Source organism: Ylistrum balloti, unplaced genomic scaffold (assembly GCF_031769215.1).
Source record: "Ylistrum balloti isolate Yb309-2 unplaced genomic scaffold, AGI_CSIRO_Ybal_v1 Utg369700, whole genome shotgun sequence".
NCBI lineage: Eukaryota > Metazoa > Mollusca > Bivalvia > Pectinida > Pectinidae > Ylistrum > Ylistrum balloti.
The window spans coordinates 223,966-248,876 of NW_026781931.1; the positions used below are offsets into that span (position 1 = coordinate 223,966).

At 34.5% G+C, this 24,911-nt stretch overlaps 2 protein-coding genes across 4 annotated transcripts; one reads left to right on the plus strand and one right to left on the minus strand.

The window, feature by feature from the left end:
* Positions 1-1,264: 1,264 nt before the first annotated feature.
* Positions 1,265-8,886, minus strand: LOC132565197 (charged multivesicular body protein 2a-like). Of its 2 annotated transcripts, none has more exons than XM_060229827.1 (6): positions 8,798-8,886; positions 6,480-6,678; positions 6,022-6,201; positions 5,583-5,713; positions 4,900-4,961; positions 1,265-4,533 (listed from the first exon to the last, which is right to left on the minus strand). In XM_060229827.1, the coding sequence occupies exons 2-6, from the start codon at positions 6,651-6,653 to the stop codon at positions 4,406-4,408; spliced, it is 675 nt and encodes a 224-aa protein (XP_060085810.1). In that variant the 5' UTR covers positions 6,654-6,678; positions 8,798-8,886; the 3' UTR covers positions 1,265-4,405. The 2 variants fall into 2 exon arrangements, with proteins under 2 accessions (XP_060085810.1, XP_060085809.1); XM_060229826.1 differs by having other exon boundaries at positions 6,480-6,674; positions 8,798-8,847.
* Positions 8,887-9,077: 191 nt separating this feature from the next.
* LOC132565178 (cold shock domain-containing protein E1-like) lies at positions 9,078-23,475 on the plus strand. 2 transcript variants are annotated; one of them, XM_060229805.1, is made up of 15 exons: positions 9,078-9,132; positions 10,148-10,376; positions 10,810-11,044; positions 11,385-11,545; positions 11,922-12,085; positions 12,312-12,528; positions 12,698-12,861; positions 13,009-13,183; positions 13,456-13,599; positions 14,748-14,883; positions 16,241-16,362; positions 18,017-18,189; positions 19,283-19,706; positions 20,649-20,815; positions 21,899-23,475. In XM_060229805.1, the coding sequence occupies exons 2-15, from the start codon at positions 10,338-10,340 to the stop codon at positions 22,047-22,049; spliced, it is 2,472 nt and encodes an 823-aa protein (XP_060085788.1). In that variant the 5' UTR covers positions 9,078-9,132; positions 10,148-10,337; the 3' UTR covers positions 22,050-23,475. The 2 variants fall into 2 exon arrangements, with proteins under 2 accessions (XP_060085788.1, XP_060085790.1); XM_060229807.1 differs by having other exon boundaries at positions 14,748-14,856.
* The last annotated feature ends 1,436 nt before the right edge of the window (positions 23,476-24,911 follow it).

Below are 24,911 nucleotides of genomic sequence, written 5' to 3' on the forward strand. Positions count from 1 at the left end.
GACACTATTACCAACCAACCAAGAGATTATCCAACAACAATAGACACTATTACCAACCAACCAAGAGATTACCCACCAACAATAGACACTATTACCCACCAACCAAGAGATTACCCACCAACAATAGAAACTATTACCAACCAACCAAGAGATCACCCACCAACAATAGAAACTATTACCAACCAACCAAGGGATTACCCACCAACAACAGAAACTATTACCAACTAACCAAGAGATTACCAACCAACAATAGACACTATTACCAACCAACCAAGAGATTACCCACCAACAATAGACACTATTACCAACCAACCAAGGGATTACCCACCAACAATAGACACTATTACCAACCAACCAAGGGATTACCCACCAACAACAGAAACTATTACCAACTAACCAAGAGATTACCCACCAACAACAGAAACTATGACCAACCAACCAAGAGATTACCCACCAACAATAGAAACTATTACCAACCAACCAAGAGATTACCCAACAACAATAGACACTATTACCAACCAACCAAGGGATTACCCAACAACAATAGAAACTATTACCAACCAACCAAGAGATTACCCAACAACAATAGACACTATTACCAACCAAGCAAGTGATTCCCAATCAACAACAGAAACTATTACCAACCAACCAAGAGATTACCCACCAACAACAGAAACTATGACCAACCAACCAAGAGATTACCCAACAACAATAGAAATTATTACCAACCAACCAACAAAGAGATTACCCACCAACAATAGACACTATTACCCACCAATCAAGATATTACCCACCAACAACAGAAACTATTACCAACCAACAAAGAGATTACCCACCAACAATAGACACTATTACCCACCAACCAAGAGATTACCCAACAACAATAGACACTATTACCCACCAACCACAAACACTGTTTTTTAGGAGACTACCATCAACCATAGAAGATATTTGAAGAGATTATTCACTGATTTTAGATGTTGTTTACTCTATTTAAGCAAATACCAGCCAACCATAACAGCTGTTTCTGAAGAAATTACTAAATAACCAAAGAAGCTGTTTTAAGACATCTCACTGCGACCATAGAAGCTATCTTAAGATAAATGATCTTCAGCTGACAAAAATCCAGTTTTAAATGCTAGTTATCCACTCATTTATGTGTGAAAGTTGTTTGGTCTGGGTTAGAAGTCATTTATTGGTTCTGGTAAAGAACATCTGTTGATTGCAGAATCCATTTCGTAAATAATCAACAAAGACTGGCAGATAGACATTCATAATTTTAATATTGAGTCTGTTACAATTACTTAATAGGCATTTATCCATTTATGTTAATTTATACAATCATTAATCAGTTAAATCATTCATTACTACTTTTTTAAAAACTAAGAAACTTTCCATTATTGTGTTACACTAAATCATTATAATACTAAGGAAGTATAAAATATATAGATATCTGATGGTTTACTTCTGAAGTGAACGTACCTGGTTTTTAAATTATGACAGAATTTTTCAAATGTACATTTTAAACGGGGGAAAGAATAAAAAAGTATAAAAAAAAAAAAACCAACGGAAACAGTAACATTATTCTTTGACATTGTGTAGTAATGGCATCATCATTTGATTATTTTGCAAAATCAAATTTCAATGTGCCTTGTACATCTTTTTCCCCAGGAAAATTACAGCAAAGTTAGTATCATTTACCGTTTTATTTGGTAAAAATAACCTTGTACTAAAAATATTTGATGTGATGAAATTGATACCTCCACAATTTTGCATGGAAAATAAATTTTGAAATTTGGTTTATGCTATATTTGAGGGAAATTCAACAGTTACAGAACTACCCCTGTCTGTTCAAAAACATACCAGTGTAATCTTGTCATGCTCATTATTTAAAATAAGTGGTACAAGTAGAATGAATAGAATTTCACAAAGATCTGGAATTTTCTGAAATTTTATAAAATATACATTTACCATGTAATGATGTACCATAATCATTTCTCATAAACAATATCAATATATTTCTATCTCAATAATATCCTTCTTTTTATGAAAACAAGCAGAAAAAGATATCTTGATTGTTTGTTGTCAGTTGAGGAAAGCCGCAATGGTTACACAATAACAATTTGAGTATATTTACAGAATAAAAAGATGCTGGTTGAAAGCCATTGCAATAATATCGAACAGAATCCTAACTCACATTAAATACCCCAAGATACAAAACTGAGATGACATGTTCTTAAAATAAAGTAGAACAGCAGTTATCTTTTCATTTGCAGAAATTTTCATTACGAAAGCAGAACAAAATCAGCAGCTGAAGCACGTTAATATCTTCTCTACAGCACGTTAATATCTTCTCTACAGCACGTTAATATCTTCTCTACAGCACGTTAATATCTTCTCTACAGTCTGAAGAGGAATTTTCTACTATTAATGCATTATATGTCTCATATCAGGTTAAAATACATGTCTGATATTGTCTAGTGATCATACCATACCCTACCAAAATCCTAACCATGTTTCTGTGTGTAGTAAAGATTAATTCAGTATAGATAATGATAATTCTAGTATATTTACCCCTGTTGTAATGACTACTTCAGTGTACACAATGATTCCAGTGTCCCTTTTTTCAGTGTTCATTGCCTATAACGTTTTGTACATTTGCTGTTGATTCAGAACTTTTGTTATTTTCTCAAGGAGACTATACAGGTTCTTACTATTCTGCATCTTCAATGCGATAACGAACTAGCATACTTTTGTTATCCTCATCAGATTTCACTGTTTTTTATTCAAAATTTCAAATATTTAATCTTTTCAACAATTGAAGACAGAGGCAATATTATTCCTCACTTAATGCATGTTGTTTTTTTTTTAAATCTTAAAATAACAAGGAATTGGCAATTTATCTCAGAAATACTCCGAAAGACAATAGTACAGATAAGTTTTTTTTTAAAACTTCCCCTTTATTTAGAATCTTTTTTTCAGATATGATATTGTCACTTGCTTAAAATGTATTGGTAACAACATGTATTACAAAGGAAACTTGGGCAAATTTCTTGTTTCAACCTAATTACCAATCTTCAACACTAATAAGTATAAACATATACAATACAATCAAATTTGTAAATATGATTCAATTGTTTATTAACTTCTGTAAAATATGGTATGTGTAATTGAATATATACTATGTACATGTATACATTATTTACAAATCATCAAATTTACGACAGTATTATATTCCATTAAATAAAAACACTCTGAGCAGAACTAATACAATGCAACGACAAAGCACAAAACTATAAATTATCCCATCAGTCATGAAAAAATGTTTTCTCGTCTGAATTAGGAAACACTTTTTCGTCCCCTCAGAATGTGAAACTCCACCATTCACAATAAAATGATTTCCTTTTCACACAGAGATATCCTTTACATGTTACACACAAGAGTATGATTATAATCAGCTCTGAGGCTAAGATTTGTGCCACCCCTTTGACTAAGATTTGTGCCACCCCTTTGACTAAGATTGGTGCCACCCTAGATGCTAAGATTTGTGCCACCCCTGAGGCTAAGATTGGTGCCACCACTGAGGATATGATTTCTGCCACCTCTAAAAGAATGATTTCTGTTGTCCATGTGGTTACCATTTCTCTCACCCTGAGAGTATAATTTTTCACTAGATTGCAGATTACAAATGACAATATCCATGGGTTTAAAACATATGATTGATCGGATGTGATATTCCCTATTATCAAAGGTAAGGCAAAGAAATATTAACCCTAGTGATGAGATCTTTGTATGTCTATCACTCCATTTAAAGCAAGGATTTTGTAAGACAATCAGCCCTTAGATCATTTTTTATGTCATATCCTCACATCAGTTGAAAAATCTATTTGTAATCCACATGCTCATCAAAGAAAGGTTATCAAATTTAGTTTATAACACCACTGGATACTTGCCAGTCAATAATACACCAAGAAATATACTGTAATAGAAAGTATATAATCAGCTGACAATTGTCACAGGAGAATTATCCATGTGAAGTACAGACAAAATAAATCCTTGTCTTTTGGATAGTGTCACTAGGTGGAGATTTCTGACAAAAAAATCACCCTTCAGACTGTCGTTTTCTTGTCTTTATCAGGAAGAGGAGAGCTCCATCAATCAAATCTATACATCACAAACTCACCGACCCATACAAAGCTCCTTTGGGTCATCATGTAGTTAAGATGTGATAAATACTACATATTTCTTGTTAATCAAAATCACTCTGTAGTTAACAAAATTGTTCCAGTTCAACTTCTGAGCTACATCTGGTTTTGTCTATGCCCTTCTCCTTACACAAACTTGCACACAACCATTCATGTTTCCTGTTACAGTCTATGTTGAAGTGTCTTGCTCACTAATTCCGTTACTGCCTCCGAAGGTTCTCTAGTCTAGCCTCTAGGTCAGCATCAGCATCACTCACTCCTGCAGCAGCTGCTGGCTGTTTGTTGGCTGGAGTTGTTGCACCTATGGACTTACCAGTTGATGGTAAATCTGTAAGAACAAACCATATATGAAGTTAAAGCTTGCTCCTAGAGACAATACAAGTATAAAGGAACTCATAGACATCTGACACTCAAAAATGGCTGAGTGTTAAACTGATAACGATACTATATCAACAAAAAGTATATTTACATGTTACCATTAATAATATACCCTCTAGTATGTTATTTCTTTTTTAGAAGTCAGTTTTTAAATTCACTACTTCTTATAAATTCCACATTTTAGGAATCAAATTTATATTCTCATCACTGACAGGATGTAAACCCACATGTGGTGAAAAGCTGTCTTATTACATCATCCATTCATATCAAGAAGTTTATATATAAAACACTGCGACATAAGTATCTAGTTTCTTACCTGATAGCTGGTCAGTGAGTTGTAGTCCTAACTCATCTAACACCTGTGCTACCACAGCATCTCTGTAACATCAAAATAACCATTTTTTTTTATTAAACATTACAATTTCAAAAAACAAAAATTTTATTAAATTCAATCTTCCAATTCTTCCAAACCACTTATCAAGACACATTTCTAAAACAGATTATTACTACCTTTTTCTTCATGGTTATATGAGTGAATCAGGTAGGTTTTTTCCTATAAGGATAGGGTTATAGAGAATCGTTTTGATTTTTTTCCTATAAGGATAAGGATATAGAAGTGGATCAGGTAGATTTCCCTATAAGGATAGGGTTATAGAAGTGGATCAGGTAGATTTCCCTATAAGGATAGGGTTATAGAAGTGGATCAGGTAGATTTCCCTATAAGGATAGGGTTATAGAAGTGGATCAGGTAGATTTCCCTGTAAGGAGAGGGTTATAGAAGTGGATCAGGTAGATTTCCCTATAAGGATAGGGTTATAGAAGTGGATCAGGTAGATTTCCCTGTAAGGAGAGGGTTATAGAAGTGGATCAGGTAGATTTCCCTATAAGGATAGGGTTATAGAAGTGGATCAGACAGATTTTCCCTGTAATAATTAGGTTATAGTACTGAATGGGGTGGACTTTCCCTACCTAGAAGTGGGTTATTGAAATAACACTTACGACTCCTCCTCATCATCTTCATCGCCCATAGCATCATCAATAGCATCATTCATCATTTCTTCTTTCATGTCCATCATTTCTGACTGCTTCTCAAATTCCATCATTATTTTCTGAATCTGGGGCAAATTCATCTGAGAAAAACAAACACATTTGTAAAAACAACCGTACTAAAGTCTAATGCATTCAAGTGCCAAGCTTGTTCAGGGTATTGATTTATTTTATTTGCAAATTTCATTTAGTTCTTAGAAAGTTACTGAGGAGAACTGTGTCATATGGACATTCACCTTGCATTAATTTTTGGGAAATACCAGTACCTTACTTTGTTTTAAAAATAATAAAACTAAATTTAAAAGGATCTGGTATCAATATGTTTATCACAAAAACCCTACATTGAGCTTATTGTTATTTATATAGGTGTCAAAAATTCATCACATGGTACCTGTTTGTTCATGGTCGCCATTGCTTTTGTAACCCCCTTCATCGCCTGTGCCATGGCATTGTTGGACTTCAATGTCTGTATCTTAAGTGCCACAGCTTGAATATTAGCTTTCATCAGTATGAATTTCTTCACATACCGTCTTGTCCTGACCAAGTCTTTTGCCATAATCTTTACAGCATCCTGACAAAAACATAGATAACAAATGATTACCATTGAACCTGAAATGTATGACAACCTACTTAAAATGATAATTCCTTTTCAGGAGGTGAAATAACTAACATTAACTTAAGAAACACATTGTTGTAAAATAAATTTTGATATAGAAAACTTCACTTATAGTTGATGTAAATCAATCTTAATTATCATCTGACTGATATCAGTAAGAAGATTCTTTCTAGTAATATTTTTCCACTTGACTATAATAATTGCAGTGAACAGACATATGCTGTTATATTTACCATCTGTCCAGCTTTAGCCATTTTTTTAATATCTGCAATGACTTTCTTTTCTTGTTGTTCCATCTTTGACCTTTCTCTATCAAGCTCTCTCATGGCTTTATTTAATGCCCGCTGATTCTGTCTCAGCATCTCCTCTGGGGTCTTTTTACGACCAAATAACCATTCCAAAGGCATCTTTATAGTTCTTCTTTCAATCTGTCTAACATAATTTACAGAGGACAATCACATTATTTGCCAGAATTTACAAAGGGCCAATTACATTACTTGTTAGAATTTGCAAAGGACCAATCCCATTATTTGTCAGAATTAACCAAGGACCAATCACATTATTTGTCAGAATTAACAAAGGACCAACCCATTATTTGTCAGAATTAACAAAGGATCAATCATATAATTTGTCAGAATTTACAAAGGACCAATCACACTATTAGCCAGAATTTACAAAGACCAATCACATAATTTGTCAGAGAATGTGAAATAATGAAACAGTCCCAGGTCAATTGACAAAGTTTATATTGCTTACTGTAAATGTCCTATCAACATCTTCATATAAGGATATATTTATGATTCTTTTGCTTAATGTATGGACCATATTAATGGTAAACTGTCTGTTTGTCAAACCACATGCACAAGATTGTCAACAATATAAAGACAGGGGTCCGGAAAAGCACTCGTCCGGTCGTCATGGACGAGTGAAAATTGTCTCGGACAACCAGATTTATCTTTGTCAGTCGTCCGTCGGACAAGTGCTTTTTTCCAGTGATATTAATGTTACAACTTAAATTTCAATAAAAATGTAAAGAAAATTTTAAACAAAGAAACATGTTTACGGCACTTCGAAAACAAAATATTTAAGTCTGCTCTCTAACTTTCGATTACACCAGAACTCCCATGACGTCAAATATTGCATTCGGAATACCTTAGTCATTTTCCTGTGGTCAAACTGATGTCAGATGCTCTCGTTCTTAACAGCACCTAGTCAGTCGGATGTAAACAAACACTACGACTTGACCCAAGTCGAGCAAAATGTCTGACGCAAAGCAGCCATCACTGCATAGGTTTTTCACTAAAACTTCAAATAAAATACAAAAAAGTCACATGTCATATCCTTGCTGATTAAGTCACCATTTCATAGCTGAATCTGGACAAGTAAATTTCCAATCCGGACGAGTTTCATCCCACCAGTCATGTGCCTAGTGGTTTAAAATATTTTTCCAGACCCCTGAAAGATCAGTTGTTCTATAGACGACAATTACGTGTACCCTGTACGCTGCTTTATTATTCATTCTACTAACTGACAACATTAAAGTAAGATAAAGTACAGTTCATGAGGATGTAACACTTACCTACTATTGATTATTATAGCATGTAAGTCTATATTTCATTGATAAATAGCCAAGGCTTCTACAAAAATAAGCAAGTTTTCATCTTTGCAAACAACTCCAGAAACCCATGATTGCCTAATTGTTGTCAGTAAAGCACTGATTGGCTGATAGCACCTTGATGTCAAGATTTCTGGAAAGTATAGGCAGCAATGGTACAACACCTATAGATGATGTGACATCACAAAGTGAATAAAAGCTGATGATGAGAGAGTGTTGACAGCATTTTGTTGTAAGCAGTACCTGTTTCTAGTTGGAGCAACGGCAGCATTATAGGTTATAATGCAGTGCTAACACCACCTTGTGTGATTAACAATTTTCAGCTGAATCTTCAAGAGCACCTTCATGAAGATGTGAATGGAAGTGTTTAATAAGAAAATTTTTATTTTGTGTATCAATATATCCTATCATTTGTCGAATATCTATCCTATAACTGTCATGTTTTTTGTTAAATTATATTTCAGGCCAATAACATGTCTAATGGTCACTGCACCACCTTCAGTGTAAGTAGTACCTTCAATGTTTGGAACAAATTGTAACACTGTAAGTACCACATCACATATTGAGCAAGGAGTAACAAATACCAGTTCAAGGCCACTGTAAGACAGTGTCAAGGGAGACATTCATGTAATCATATACTATAAGTAAATCCGAGATCTTGTTTTAATTTATCCCTATATCAGGTACAAGTAGTAATCACTGTTATGCATTGAACCAAACCATCTGCACGCCAAAAGAAATTAGTAAGCGTAGCTTTAAAAGTAGATGTAGAAAACTAGTAACTACTATTTGTTACTGATACAGACAGTTCCTAAACAACCACCTTGCATTGTCAACTTGATTTGGAGAATACCGGAAATAAGTCATATGTTTCTATTAGTCCTTTGTAATATGATCTGATTTGCTTTATCGATATATATAACAGTAAATACTTACCAAAAGTGAAAAGAAATCGATCAACGTTCAACTTGACTAGATACTTTCGTGACTGTGAGTCAGGAACTGAGGAAGAGTGTTGTTGATGTGTGTGACGTCATTGAATCATGTGTATAATCTCTAACAAATAAAAAGAAAGACATGGTAGTGTAAATAATGTCTTTTTTAAATTTTCTAGCAGACTATTTGAAATGTATAACATAGTGTATGAAAATATCAAGTAATTAACGTTTAATATGGTATTTTATTTGTTTTATGACATTTGCAGACAAAAAGCACTTTGTGTGGTAATGGAGTAAGATGGCGGCTTTGTGGCAGTGCTGTGCAAAAAAGGGGTAAAAAATCTTTCTATGACAAAATTTCGTGCTTTCAGGAATGAGTGTATGGTGTAGGGAAAAGAAGAAAGTTTTTATGTAGCCAGATATTGGCCTTTTGGTACATTTTCTGACTTGTATATTTCGAAATTCGAACGTAAATATCTTCAATATTGTCGCCTCAGCAATTTACAGCTGTTCTGCGTCTTTTAATTTTTGCTACAACGAAGTAAAATTTTTTGTCATACAATCATTACACCAATTTTCGAAAGTTTTTAAGATGAATTAAAATGGGGTAATATGTTATATTAGCGAGACAGAAACTTTAAAATACCATAGTCTACCTGAGTTCAGACGTAAGAAGTTCTTGACACATTGCCATAGGTCTACTGTAGTCATGGGCATGGCTATATTGCGTCACTGACTACATTACCTACATATATTTTACAATAGATAACAACATACCCATAAATATCATTGAATTGTATATGCTCCATCCCAGAAATGTCTTTACTATTGTTGTGAAAGTGCCCCACAATTTACTTATTGGATACAAAATATCAGGTTTGTTTCTGGATCATTTATCTTTGACATCTTAAACTTACAACATTATTTCCTGAACAAGTTAAGTATCCTAGTTTCTTCATATATTATGGCAGCCATAATAATCATTTGAAAAAGCGTCTTAAAGAAATAGTGACATTGATAAAGCATTGAAAGTATTCATTATCATAAAACCAAAGTACGCATGTGAATTTCAATGCTATAAAAACCTCTGAAAATAAAAACATTTTTATCTCATACAAGATGTATGCAGCCATGAAATATAGAGACATAATGGAAATGTTCTTTTGCCTTTTCAGGTGAGAAGTAGTGAATTACAGGAATTGCCTACCAATGTGTGAAGCTTTATAGTTACCAAACAAATGACTAAGTTGACACAGCAAGTCACTGGGTTGGTCTTGTAGGGGGCAAATATGATCAGATATGAATGGTTTATTTTTATATCTTAACCTGCATATTTCCTTCTTTTCAGCATCCATTAAAAAGTTCATTTGTTTTTGAACTGATCAAAGACCCAGGAACTCACTACAAGCAATTAAAGGGAATCATCCCTTTTGCCCGACTAAGAACACATTGCACAGACTGCCCATCTGGGGACGCTGACAAAGTAACATCACATAAGTAACAAGTCAACATCGGAACTTTTAGAACTATCAACAAATATGTCAGCTGTAAGAAAAATGAACAGTCCTCAGTGGAAGGTAATAATTAGGACAGATAATAGTGATAATCGTAGAAATCTTTTAGTTACATACACATGTTCATAATAGTCTATTAGTTTAAGACTTTGAACTGGATACTTGCTCAAATATTTACATATTAAGACATGAAGACCTAAGACACCATCACCAATCAAATGCTGCATCAAGTAGAATGAATCATTTCACCAGTACTAACATTTGTCATATGTTAAAATGAAACAGTCTTTCATTGATGTTACAGTGCAAATAAATCTGATGTCATTTTCACAGTTCAATGTAAAAGTGTGACTCCAGTGAAACTGATTGAAAGTTTAAATCGGCTGGTTACAATGACAATCATTTCTACTAACATCTTTTTATCACCTGTTGGTCAAACTTAAGGATGAAGTAGGAAAATATGTGAATTCAGTGTTTCATTTCATTGCTGTTTCAGAATTTCCAGCCGCCCGCACAGGATCCTGCCATTCTATCCTATCAGCAAGGTTCAAACATTGTTAGTCCTATACTATCACCTACTTCACCTGCAAGTACGAGCAACATCAGAGAAACTGGGTTTATAGAAAAACTGCTACACTCATATGGATTCATTCAATGTTGTGACAGGGAGGCAAGGCTGTTTTTTCACTTCAGTGAATATGCCGGCGACATTAACACTGTGAAAATTGGAGGTGAGTCATGATGTTGGCAGCTATGATTAAAATAACGTTGAGGATTTTAAGGTTGATGTAGAGGATTTGAAATAATAACATTATTGCTTTAGTATCATTTTGTAGAGGATATGATAGAAGCAAACAGTCTCCATTATAAGATATAGCAACACTTTTGGAATAAACATTCCAAATTTCATAAGTACATTTCTTAAAAAAATATTTCAACATCTAAATTGTATTGGCATTGAAGGTAAGATTTTCCAGGGTATTTGTCAAATTTATGATGAATGAGATGTTGCTGGTAATGTTTCATGTTGTGTCATGTTTTCAGCTAAATGATTATTGTTTTCATATTCAGATGCTGTAGAATTCCAAATGAGCTGTGACCGCCGAACAGGACGCCCCATTGCATGCTCTATAGGTAGAATAGATAAGGACGAGGTATCATTTGAGGTGCTGAGTGAGGAGAGGTTTACAGGATCTATTGTGCAGGAAGCAAGACCAGTTAAGAACAAAAACGTATGTCATGCTGAAGAATAATTCTCACCAATGTTCTGATAAATTTAAGGGTTGAATTGGTGAGCTTGAACACTTCTGAGTCATAAATGTGCTGGCATTAATCAATCTTTATACCTGGTATTTATGAAATAAATAAGACAGGTAGTAGAAGTGAAAAATACCCCTCCCTCACTAGGACTGGAGTCACCAACACTCTCTGAACTGACATCATAATTTTAGGCTGCATGGAAAATTCCACCAGTCATGACTTGTATAATGGAGTGTAAGCTCGTAGCTTATAAAAAGTTCCATAAATATCAGTTGCAAGTGAGCTCTGCACACCTCAGTCCCCACTGATTTGTCACAAAATAGTGATTTCACTGTGTTTGTTTGACAGGGTTGTATAAATGGACAAGCAGATGGTCTAGGACGAGTAACATATGAACACAACGGTGAATGGTTCTTTTTACCATATGGACTTGATGATGTAGTTGAAACTGGAAATGCTTGTAAGATCAAAAGTGGAGACACTGTCACTTTCTACATAGCTACAGACAAAAGGTTTGTACTATATTTCTTAAATGACATGTCAGCAAAAAATGGAAAAGAAGATGAAAATCTTCAATTATTATAAAAGATGTTAAGTGAATTAAATTGAAAGCAAATAAAGGTACAGCTTTGTAACAGTTGATGGAAGGTTATTATTGTTTGTTACAGAATATTGATCAGACCCACTCCATAGATGTTATAATGATATAGAATTCAATTTAACGTTTTTTACACGTAGAAATGCAAACATACATGCAAGGAAGTTGGAGGTGATGGCAGTCCCTGCAGTACAATCACGATGTCAGGGTGTGGTGTGCTCAATGAAAGACTCCTTTGGCTTCATAGAGCGGGCAGACATGGTCAAAGAAATCTTCTTCCACTACAGTGAATTTAAGGGCGACATTAACGATCTTATACTTGGTGATGATGTAGATTTTGATGTGCAGACTAGAAATGTAAGTAATTTCTAAACATTACTTGTAAATGTGATTTAAGATCGTAACTGTACAGTATACTTATCAAAAGAAGAATATATTTTTACATGTTTTACCAAGTTTTAGCAAATGTACTGTTTCAAGGAAGAAAAACGTTTTTATTTTAATTATTTATTTTGTTTGTTTGTAGGGAAAAGAAGTGGCAGTTAATATCTCTAGTCTTCCAGAAGGTACAGTGATATTTGAGGATATTGGTCTGGATAGGATTGTTGGCAATGTAGTCAAAACCCTTAAAAATGGCCGCAGACAAAGTGATCCACTAGGGGGAAGAATCAACTTCGAGGGTCCAAAAGGGTATGTTGCAATACAATTTCATATCTTTTCAATACAAACTTAGAATAGAGGCCATTGATTACATTCAATTTATTATAATCATAAATGACTAACTTTTTGTTAGTATGTACTTTGTTTGATATATATTGTTGGCTATGGACTTTTCAGCTTAACAGAAATGCCATTTGGGGACAAAGATCAGGTGGGAGACTACACCCTTTGTCATGGAGATCTGGTCGAATTCAAGGTTGCCACAGACCGACGTGACAAACTACAGCGTGCTACATCCATCTGTCTTCTTGAGAAAGAAACATTTGAACAGAACAAAGAGAAACGGGAAACGGTCTGTTGCATTGGATATTCAGAGTGATAATAACAATAAATATAGCAATGATTTGCCTAGTGTTTAATGTTGGAATGTAAGATAAGGTTTTATAATTTTAGTATCTTGGCTATAAGCAGCTATCAGTTTTTCTTTTTCAGACCTAAATCTAACATTCAGTCTGATTGATTTGTATGTACATTAACTGTCATTTTGCTGAAATTTCTTTTCCTAAATGTGAAATGTTAACTTTGACTTTGTGAGTACATTGACTATTACTTTTCATTACACAGGGTGTAATTGTTAGCCTGAAGGATGGCTATGGCTTTATTCACTGTGCAGAGAGGGACTCCCGCATGTTCTTTCACTTCAGTGAAATGTTGAATGGAGAAAAAGAAGTGAAACCACAAGAAGAAGTTGAATTTACTGTGACTCAGGTAAGATTAACATCTATATTTATGGTGTTTCAGTCATATCCATTTGAGGGGGACATTTCTGCTTAAAGGGATTAAATGGTTAGATTTCGTTGTTTTTTTCCCATGCGTTTGATTTTTGGTTTGTAATACTTAAAATTAGACTCTTCACAAAATTATAACACACTTTGAGAGAAATTGATAAAGATCATCAACTTCAAACTAATGCTAGTGGACACTCGTTTTTGTGTCTACCACCCTTCGCTGCTTTGATCGGAGGTAGCCGAGTTCATCACATTACCTTTTGGAGCCTCTTTTTAATGCACTGTTTTGGTATGAATTCTTGTTTAACTTTATACGCATGACAGAGAGTAATACATGAATTTGAATTAATCTGAATCTAAAATTCCATGTACAAAGACATTGTTTACTCTCTCCGAACGACCGGTTTGTTAGTTCACCTGGCCCGATATTTCATGGTATCAGTTTAAGAATTACAACCTTTGATAGCAGGGTTATGGCCCTTTTTTCTGTTTTAGTGTTATGGAGTTATACGTCACAATACAGTATTGAAATTGCTCATTATCACAAATTTGGAAATTTTACACATTGATTCCTTCAACATTTCTGGCAATCTTCAATTTGTACAAATATTGTTCAGCAGTAACATGCTACTAAGTTTGTAGACTACACTTCTAGTCTTCTTTATTCTTAGATTAGCTTTAAGGCCCAATTACCTTGTGTTTGTTCATTTACATAATTAATTTTATACACACATTTTTAAGTTCTCCAAATGGATTTTTAAAAATTAAGTATATACCAGGTGACTGCTGCAGGCCTATTTGGACTCTTGTTTTGTATTTAAAATGGTTAGGATATACTTGAACTTACTTCTGTAAATGGTCTTGCTTGAATCATATAGACAGTAGTTCCAACCCACAGACCATATGATTTACACCTATGACGAAATAAATACAAAAGTCAAAACCCAAGTCTCAAGGTGCACATGTTTTTGCTGGTGTGCAATACCAACCCAATTAGGGAGGATTTCACTTTGCATGATGTGTTATTATCACCACAGAACAAATGGAACCATACTTATCGAAGCAAACTTTATATCATATTCTGTCTTCATATTCTAATAACTTCCAAATTTAACATTTTCTTGACAGGACATATCTACTCCGGATCGACTGATGGCCATTCGTATCAAATATCTACCCAAAGGCAGTGTCAACTTCACACATGTCCGTCCAGAGAAATATATAGGCACAATTGAACGTGAGCCTGCTTTACAAACAAGTCCAAGTACGGTCATTCACGGACATTTCAATATACTGACAACAGATCTGCATCACCTGCTATTAATGGGCTTGGTATTTCCTCTCACTATATATCACTATCTCAACTTCTTAGTTGGTGTAAGATTTGACCTATAATAAACATGTTCACAGTAACTAGAAATGTGGTGGTGAAATAAAAGAATAGTTTAGACCACCTGGACCAAAAGTGTCAATGTCTTATCAAGTTTCCAAGATGACTACCGTAGCGATTTACGTTTTAACTTCTAGTAATCTGCTGAAACAATTTAAAGAAGCCTGAACTTATATGTTCGTGAAATTGGTGTTACCATGTGCAGTATATTATGTATACAAATATCTTTCTTAAAAAAAATACATCTTGTAATATTATTTCAAATGATGGATAAGGTCCTTTGGGCCTCATTATTGGATAAACACATTAGATGTGAATGTAATACCAAGCCCTTTTAGCATATTTATGTGTTTAATATCTGATGTCTTCTATTGAATTAACCTTGAAGGATTGCTGCTGGGAAATCTTTTTTTATAAACCAATTTCATGTTCTGAAAAAGCCTTTTGTAAAAATGTTTACTCCCAAAAAATTAAATTGATATGTGATAATTAACTAACCAGAAATCCTCAGTGTCTAGGTAAACAGAAAGAGTACATTCTCATGGGCAATCCATTCACTGCTCCCATGTAGATGGAATGAAGTCAGTATATTTTATTAATATATTTTTGTTTCGTTTTCCTCTGTTACCTATTACACAGTCCCTTGTATTGTTTTGCATGCATATTATTCATTTTCCATCTCATTACAGTAGTAGATTGGAATTGATATGCATGCAAGTCAAGAGTGGACCATAATTTATATCCATATTTATGCATGAAAATTAAAGAATTCGTGTTAATGATAGATATTGTTTCAGTCATTCCAAACAACTGCTAAAATGAAAAAATACAATTGTTTAAAGTGTTTTCCTTGATTTTTTGAAAATATTGTACATGATTTAAGGAATCTTTTTATTAAATTATTTCAACTTTCTTTTATCTTTTATTTCAAGAAAAGGGTACAATTTTGATATCTTTTAAGTTATACTAGAGAGGTAGATGGAAATTTCATTGAGATTTATTCTAAAAACAAGTTATTTTTAGATCAGCTTGGCCAATCAAACATTTAAAACTTTTAATGCTGTTCAGAATCAGGCAGTAGATATTAAGTGTACTATAATAAAGTAGCAAGGAATATTCAGGTTAAAGTTGTATAATAATTTCACATCCTTCAGAAAATTCACACGGCATATGATCCAGAAAATAGAGTAGGAATATTGACAGTAAATATATCAAATTGCTTTTCAAACAGCCAAGAACAAAGATTCAGACTGTGGGAACATAATTTTCGACTTTGAAGGAACTATCCAGCAGGTACCATATCAGCTGAAGGACCTTGTTGATCCCAGGTCCCCACCCAGATATGGTGACAAGGTAAATATATAACCACAGATCACCACCCAAATATGGTGACAAGGTAAATATATAACACAGATCACCACCCAGATATGGTGACAAGGTAAATCTATAACACAGGTCACCACCCAGATATGGTGACAAGGTAAATCTATAACACAGATCACCATCCAAATATGGTGACAAGGTAAATATATAACACAGGTCCCCACCCAGATATGGTGACAAGGTAAATCTATAACACAGGTCCCCACCCAGATATGGTGACAAGGTAAATATATAACCACAGATCACCACCCAGATATGGTGACAAGGTGACAAGGTGAAAATATAACCCCAGATCATCACTCAGATATAGTGACAAGGTAAATATATAACACAGATCACCACCCAGATATGGTGACAAGGTAAATCTATAACACAGGTCACCACCCAGATATGGTGACAAGGTAAATCTATAACACAGATCACCACCCAAATATGGTGACAAGGTAAATATATAACACAGATCACCACCCAGATATGGTGACAAGGTAAATCTATAACCCCAGATCACCACCCAAATATGGTGACAAGGTAGATATATAACCCCAGATCACCACCCAGATATGGTGACAAGGTAAATATATAACCCCAGATCACCACCCAAATATGGTGACAAGGTGAATATATAACCCCAGATCATCACTCAGATATAGTGACAATGTAAATATATAACACAGATCACCACCCAGATATGGTGACAAGGTAAATATATAACCACAGATTACCACCCAGATATGGTGACAAGGTGAATATATAACGCCAGATCATCACCCAGATATAGTGACAAGGTAAATATATAACCCCAGATCACCACCCAGATATGGTGACAAGGTAAATATATAACCCCAGATCACCACCCAGATATGGTGACAAGGTGAATATATAACCCCAGATCATCACTCAGATATAGTGACAATGTAAATATATAACACAGATCATCACCCAGATATAGTGACAAGGTAAATATATAACACAGGTCACCACCCAGAGATGGTGACAAGGTAGTTTTATAAATAACTCAGAATGATGACCAGGTAAGTATATAGCCATAGGCAGACTTTGTGTTGAATCAGTCTCTTTATCCTTTTGAATTGTTGAAAATGGAAAAGACTTTGTACCATACAGAAGAACCCCAACTAATCTGAAAATCTTGCCATTTATTAAATACCTAGTGCAAACTCTGATAGGTCCTCACACAGATATAGTGATAGATAAATTAGCATTCTATCATTTAAAAGATTGACACCATTTTCACTTTGAAATTTCAAATGGCAATGTAATTTTTTTAACATGGTACATGTACTACATGATTCACATACTGTGGACAAGACTGTAAATGTAATGTATATTTAAAAAGAAAGAAAAAGGTTAAACGTTGCCTAGGATTAATGAAAATAATTTGGGATCTCAGGTTTTGTCATTCCTAATATCTTGTTGACAAGAGACAGTAACATTTATTCTAATGAGGAGACTTAGTAAAATATTTTTGCTGTGATGATGAGCATTAGCTCACAAATATTTTATCATATACAGGTTTGTGTTGGAATTCTGAGGATAAAATATTGTGTGTTGATGGGAAGGAAAAGTATGTAATCTTTATTAAGATAAAATACCACTTGCTTTACAGGTTGAGTTTAACCTTGCCGAGATCAAGAGGAACAATACTAGAGGTGCTGTGAATGTGAGGGTGCTATTTAGAAATGTGGCCAGTAAATGTCTTGGGTTTGTAGCAACACTCAAAGAGAACTATGGCTTTATCGAAAGTGCGGATCATGAGAAAGAAATCTTCTTTCATTTTAGGTAATTATTAAGTGACTTGACAACTTTTTCAAATAGAGATGATATTTTGTTGTTAAAACTAAAGAACAATTTTCAATTGTGTGTTTGCTATGATTAATTTCAAATAATGAATGGATTTAACCAAGTTTATTAGCCTACCATCATCATCACCACCATCGTCTGTGGTCTGTCGTCAGCCCTTAAACAATTTTTGTTATCACTCTTTCTTGAGAAGAACTGGATAGATCTCTCTCAGACTTCTTATGTAGGTTTCCCTTGATCCCTAGTTGTGTCTATGTCATTTTGGGATTGAGAAGAAAAAACGAATTGGCCAACAAGCGACCAGCTCTGATTTTGACTTTGAAAGTTTGTTATCACTATTTCTTGAGAGCTACTACAAAGGACTTTCTCAAATTTTATGTATAGGTTCCTTTTGGTTCCTAGTTGTGCCTATTTGAGTTTGGGGCTGATCAGAAACGCTAACTGGTCAACTGGCAGCCTTTTGGATTTTGCTCAGTACAGACTGTTATTCCTATTTCTGAAGAAGTACTAAATTGATATCTCTCAAATTTCATACCTATGTTCCCTTTGATCTTTCTTTGTGCCCATTTAATTTTGGGACTGATCAAAAGAAACAAAATGGGTTACAGGTGACCATTTTGGATTTGGCAGGTAAAGATTATCATCACTGTTTCTGCAAAGGAATGATCATAATGTCTTATAAAGAGCAGAAACAGAGAAGTGAAAAGAAGGGGGAAAAATCCAACTTTAAAAGGGCAAATAAAGATCAAACCATGGTGGGCACCAAGATCTCTCTGGGATCTCTTGTATTAGATTGAGAAATAAATGTATAGTAGAAATGTTCAGATCAATTTTGATGAAGTGATCAGACAATTTTAAGTTACAAGTTTTATGATTTGAAACAAGTGGACCAAAAAGAAAATTTTATATATATATTGAACTCGTTGAAGATATATGTTATTTTCTTTACTTCCATTACATTTCATTTGATATAATATTGTATCAGGAAATAAAGCAAATTAAGAAAAAAAATTGTCAGAAAGATCTATATCGAACTGATTTTTGAACTCAAGATTAATTCATACTTTTGTAGCTCTTTTGATGGAGATCCCTCAGAACTGGACCTGGCTGATGAGGTAGAGTATACTGTCACCAGAAAAAATGCCAAAGTGAGTGCAGAAAATATCCGTAAAGTAGCTAAGGGCACTATCCCTATGGAAGAGGTCTTGCGAGACCAGGGTGTGTTCAAGGGAAAGATTATTCGACCAATGAGAATTGTAAACCCAGAACAAGAAGAGTACAGTGGGCTGGTGCAAGTTGACCCTACAGAGGAGGGTGCTAAGTCAGTCTGTTATCCTTATGGTATCACAAGTCTGGCTGACAAGCGAGACTTCCTTCAAACTTCAGATGCTGTCAAGTTCCAGTTGGCTGTTGGTAAAAATGGTGTCACTCGGGCTGTCAACATTGCAGCTGTCCGCAAGTACATCCGTGCAAGGGTGGATTCTGTGAAGGGACAGGTAGGTATATTCTTTGACTGGGAATGTTAGTCACAAATGTTTTTGAGACTATTGATCATACACGGTTAGAGTGAATAAGCAATGAATATATATTTTAGCAAGCATGGTATCTGTCAATTGTCAAACAACTTCTTAATCATTTGGTGTTGGTTCATGATATTTGACTGGTAGGCGCCTGGGATGAAGCAAAAGAATTTGTTTGTATGAAATGACCATGACCTATATTAGGCATTAAATCATTACTCCAAGGATGATAATCCAAGGATGAAGCGTGAAAAATTTGAAAAAAAGAAATCCAAGGATGAAGCGTGAAAAATTTGAAAAAAGAAATTACCTTGATCCTTATTAATTGTCAATGTGATCAAAAAGCCTAGCATCATGTGAGGCCTGAGGTTTGTGATAAGAAATGAATCTGAGCCCATACTCAGGGCTACATGAGCCAAATTTGTTCAATACTCCAGAGGCTTCTTCTGCCCATAAAGTGATCCATCAGTTGTAGACAAAATTTATGTTTAGCTTGAATTATAAGTTTACAAAGTATGTGTAAATAGGTTGAGATCAGATCCATTTTGAACATCATTTATGGGAAATGTTAATGTATTGATAAAAAGCATTGAATACCAGTTGAGTAATGCAGGCTCATTGGGCATCATCTTGTATAGATACAGCAGTGCTTGCTGCTAGGTAATGCTTATTTGTTGATTTAAGGATTAGTCCAGTTTAATAACAAACAGTAAAACCCTTTATAGATAGTAACAAGAAAAATGTTGTCCATTATGTATTTAATTCAGGTTACTATTTAATAAAGTTGAAAAGTCTGAATCAGATGTCATAAATTGTGCTATAAGTTACAGATTTTTCAATCTTTACTTGTGTTGAATATAATATCCTGATGTGTTCTTTAGGTCTATTAACATGTGTTTTTTTTTTTTTTTTTTTTAGTTTGGCTTCATCAACTATGAAGCAGCAGAAGAAGGGAAGAAGCTTTTTTTCCACATGACAGAGGTTCATGATGGAGTGGACATTCAAGCTGGGGATGAGGTGGAATTTGTTGTTGTACAAAATCAACGCAACAAGAAATATTCAGCATGTAGTGTTAGGAAGATCACGTAAGTTTGTGAATGAAAATACACAGTTAAGTGAAGAATTGTCCTGTTTTGTATATCACTACCTTCAATCTTAATTCTGTCTTAAGATCACCTGGTCTGAAGTGACCTGATGTCATAAAGCATCCTTTGGGGAATGAGAACAAATTTTGTATAAATGGTGAATCTTGGGCCCCTGGGGCAGGAGGGGCAGGCCCAATAGGGGAAATAAAACAAATTCTTTAAAATCCTACTCTTCTTGTAGGAATGATTAGATTTTGTCAAAAATTGGTTTGAATCATCTTTTTGTGAAGTGGAATTAATTCTGTATAAATGGTTGATCTCAGGGAGGCCACCTAGAGCAGGGGCTCAATGGAAGAATGAAACAATTTAGATCCCCATCCCATAAACAGGTATAGCATTGCTATAGTTGTGATGTAAGGACTTGCCCTTTGGTGTGGCCTCACCCCTCTTGACTTAATTTCTGGGTGGTATCTTTGAAACAGTTGAAATCCTCACCCTATAACAACATATACATAGAATTACTTGGCATAAAGAAATACAAATTTGTTATGTAAGAATTGACCCTTGGGTGTGGTACATCATTATTTCTTGGTCATATATTTGATATAGTTGAGATACCAACCTGATAACCATATAACCTCTTACTAGGAATCAAAAGAGAAAGACAGTATAAAGATGTAAGAATTTACCCATCATAGACGTTAAGTGACTGAGCTTTGATTTGGAAATGTTTGAAATCATCATGAGGAAATAGATACAAGTACACGAAATGCTTTTCTTTTAGTTTTAATTAATCAGTTGCAGCAAACAAAACCAGGTGAGCAATACAGGCCCTATTGGTGGCTTGTTGATATCAGGTATCAGTTGAAATGATGCTCATAAAAGCAGCATGTGTACAGGACAGTAAATCAATTGTGTATCATTATAAGATCTGATTATTACATTCTACCGTTTACATTAGATGCTTGGTTTACTGTAGTCTTACTCCTTTCTCTAAAGTCACATTTGTAAAGAAATATTCAGTCTACAGTTTGTAGACATGGTAGACTGTAAGTAAAAGCATGTTTCCTGTTAATTTTGTAGGAACCGACAGCGTCCTGAACGTTTGGTGAGTAGGCTGAAGAGTATCAACGATGATATGGTTAGTCCTCGCATGGTTGCTCTTCGACAGCCAAAAGGTCCCGATGGAACAAAGGGATTTGCACCGCGCATTCCACGTCAGCCAACTGTGTAGCTTTGCATTAATCCTGCTTCATCACATCTATCGCCGCCTTTTTGAGAAAACAAAACAACAAATGCCATACAAAAAAAAAGACAATCTCCTCCCATCTCCTCTTTTCAGTTTATCATATTTCCATTAAAGAGGTTTGATTTCAGATGTCATTAACTATTACCCAAAGAAACCTCTGCATTTTCTTTTTTTTAGTGTTTTGATTTTAAGGAAAAGATCCTGGACTTTCCACTTCCTTCATAATTTCTGTATTAGGAATGTTACCAGGTAAATAAGAATTGTTGCAGTTTAGAGAACAAAGTGGTGTTTTCAGAATATACTAGTATGATTACATCTTTGGATGGCAAGCATTTAATTTGCATTTAGCTGTTTGGAAATTTGTCAATGTAAGCTAATTACAAACATGTATTGGACCAAAAACATTTTGTTGATTGTCAGATTTGCTCTAAAATATATTTACATGTTAAATAGTGAAAACACTGTTGATTATATTATTATTCTGAAGAAAATATAATTTATAGATTTATTTATTTAACAAGCATGAATTCTACAACCTGTTAACGTTCATTAATTACCATCATTATACTATTCTTGATAGCAGTGTGATATCTCCACAATTGTGGTGAAAGTGAGTGAATGTGTATGATCAAATGACCGTATGGATGGATATTTTTCTATTTTAAAACATCAGTGTAAGTCAAGCGAGAACAATATGTGCAACCCAGATGTATTTGGTCGATTTAGAGTGTTCAAAAATCTTTTTCTTGACGATGATATTGCAAGTTAAGATAAAGCAGCGTTATGAACAAAAAAATATAATTGAGAAAATTACTTACGGCATCTTGAAAGTGAGAAGTTTTATCAAACAACATTTCTGATATCATTATCATCTGTAATGGAAGGATGACCCAAGTTCAGTTTGTAGCCATTATTCATTAGCCTTCATTAAATTCATGCTAGGGATTATGCTTAAAAAAAAAAAAAAAAAGAAAGAAATGGTTGTCTTTTTTTCGTTATGAACTGAAAGGATTCATAATCCACATTTTCAACATTGGTATTTGTTGTAGTATGCTGTACCATGTTGTCAAAATGTATGATGTTCTGGGTCGTCATATGACTATGTTGGAATCATGCATGCTATAAAACAGGCTTCGATACTTGAGTAAAAGTTTGTTACAAGTATGTCAATGATGAGACATTTGATTGGTAACTTGATCACTGAACCACAGTGACTCAAATGTTAAGTTTGTCTCACTCACAGGAAGAAAGCAGTCTGAATGCATTGGTAACTTCATCACTGAAACCACAGTGACCCCAATGTAAAGTTTGTCTTACACAAAGACAACAGTCTGAATGCTTAGGTAATCCAGGAACACAAAAACAAAGGGAAAAAAATAAAAAAACAAATAAAAATGATGAATGAAGCACACTACTGGTCTTATCTTGTAATTGAAAAAGCTGGTTAGGAGACCTTGTCTACAGCAGTAACACAACACAAGATAACTGGTTAGGAGACCATGTCTATAGCAGTAACACCACACTAGATAACTGATTAGGAGACCTTGTCTATAGCAGTAACACCACACTAGATAACTGATTAGGAGACCTTGTCTACAGCAGTAACACCACACTAGATAACTGATTAGGAGACCTTGTCTATAGCAGTAACACCACACTAGATAACTGATTAGGAGACCTTGTCTATAGCAGTAACACCACACTAGATAATGGATTAGGAGACCTTGTCGTCAGCAGTAACACCACACTAGATAACTGATTAGGAGACCTTGTCTATAGCAGTAACACCACACTAGATAACTGATTAGGAGACCTTGTCTACAGCAGTAACATCACACTAGATAACTGATTAGGAGACCTTGTCTACAGCAGTAACAGCACACTAGACAACTGATTAGGAGACCTTGTCTATAGCAGTAACACCACACTAGATAACTGGTTAGGAGACCTTGTCTATAGCAGTAACACCACACTAGATAACTGATTAGGAGACCTTGTCTACAGCAGTAACACCACACTAGATAACTGATTAGGAGACCTTGTCTATAGCAGTAACATCACACTAGATAACTGATTAGGACACCTTGTCTATAGCAGTAACACCACACTAGATAACTGATTAGGACACCTTGTCTATAGCAGTAACACCACACTAGATAACTGATTAGGAGACCTTGTCTACAGCAGTAACATCACACTAGATAACTGATTAGGAGACCTTGTCTACAGCAGTAACACCACACTCGATTGGACTGATGCCATTGTTCATGAACTAAATACTCCAACATTTCAATGCATTCCTGTAATGGTAGTTAAGTCAGAGGCAGTGTTTTGTCTTGGAATGAGAATTTAAAGACATTCTCAGGAGTATTATATATATGATGTGAATTATGATTTCCATTTTTTAATATATACAGTAAAGTGTTATTTCACTTCACTATTTCAATAGTACTTGATGGATCTGTCTGATTCCATTTGTCCATAGTTGTGTTGAACTTTGAGACTGATTGAATAAAGAGATGGCAATTGCCAGCCATTTTAAACTTTCATCATTTTATTAGACAATATATTGGTACATTTAGGAGTTCGATGAATCTCCATTTTGTGCAAGGACAATAAAGCTGCATGGCATGGCAGATTTAAGAAAGACTGGAAGATAAGAAATTGGTGACAGGAAAATAGAAACTTCTTCTCTTCACACTTACCTATTTCTAATGATAAAGGACTTTATTTACAACACCTAGATATGATTGATTTTGAATGACCTTTGATCTGTTTATTTTAATGTTACTGGCTCACCAGTAGGTAATGAAGAACAGGTAAAAGAACTAGTGAGGATTGCACAGG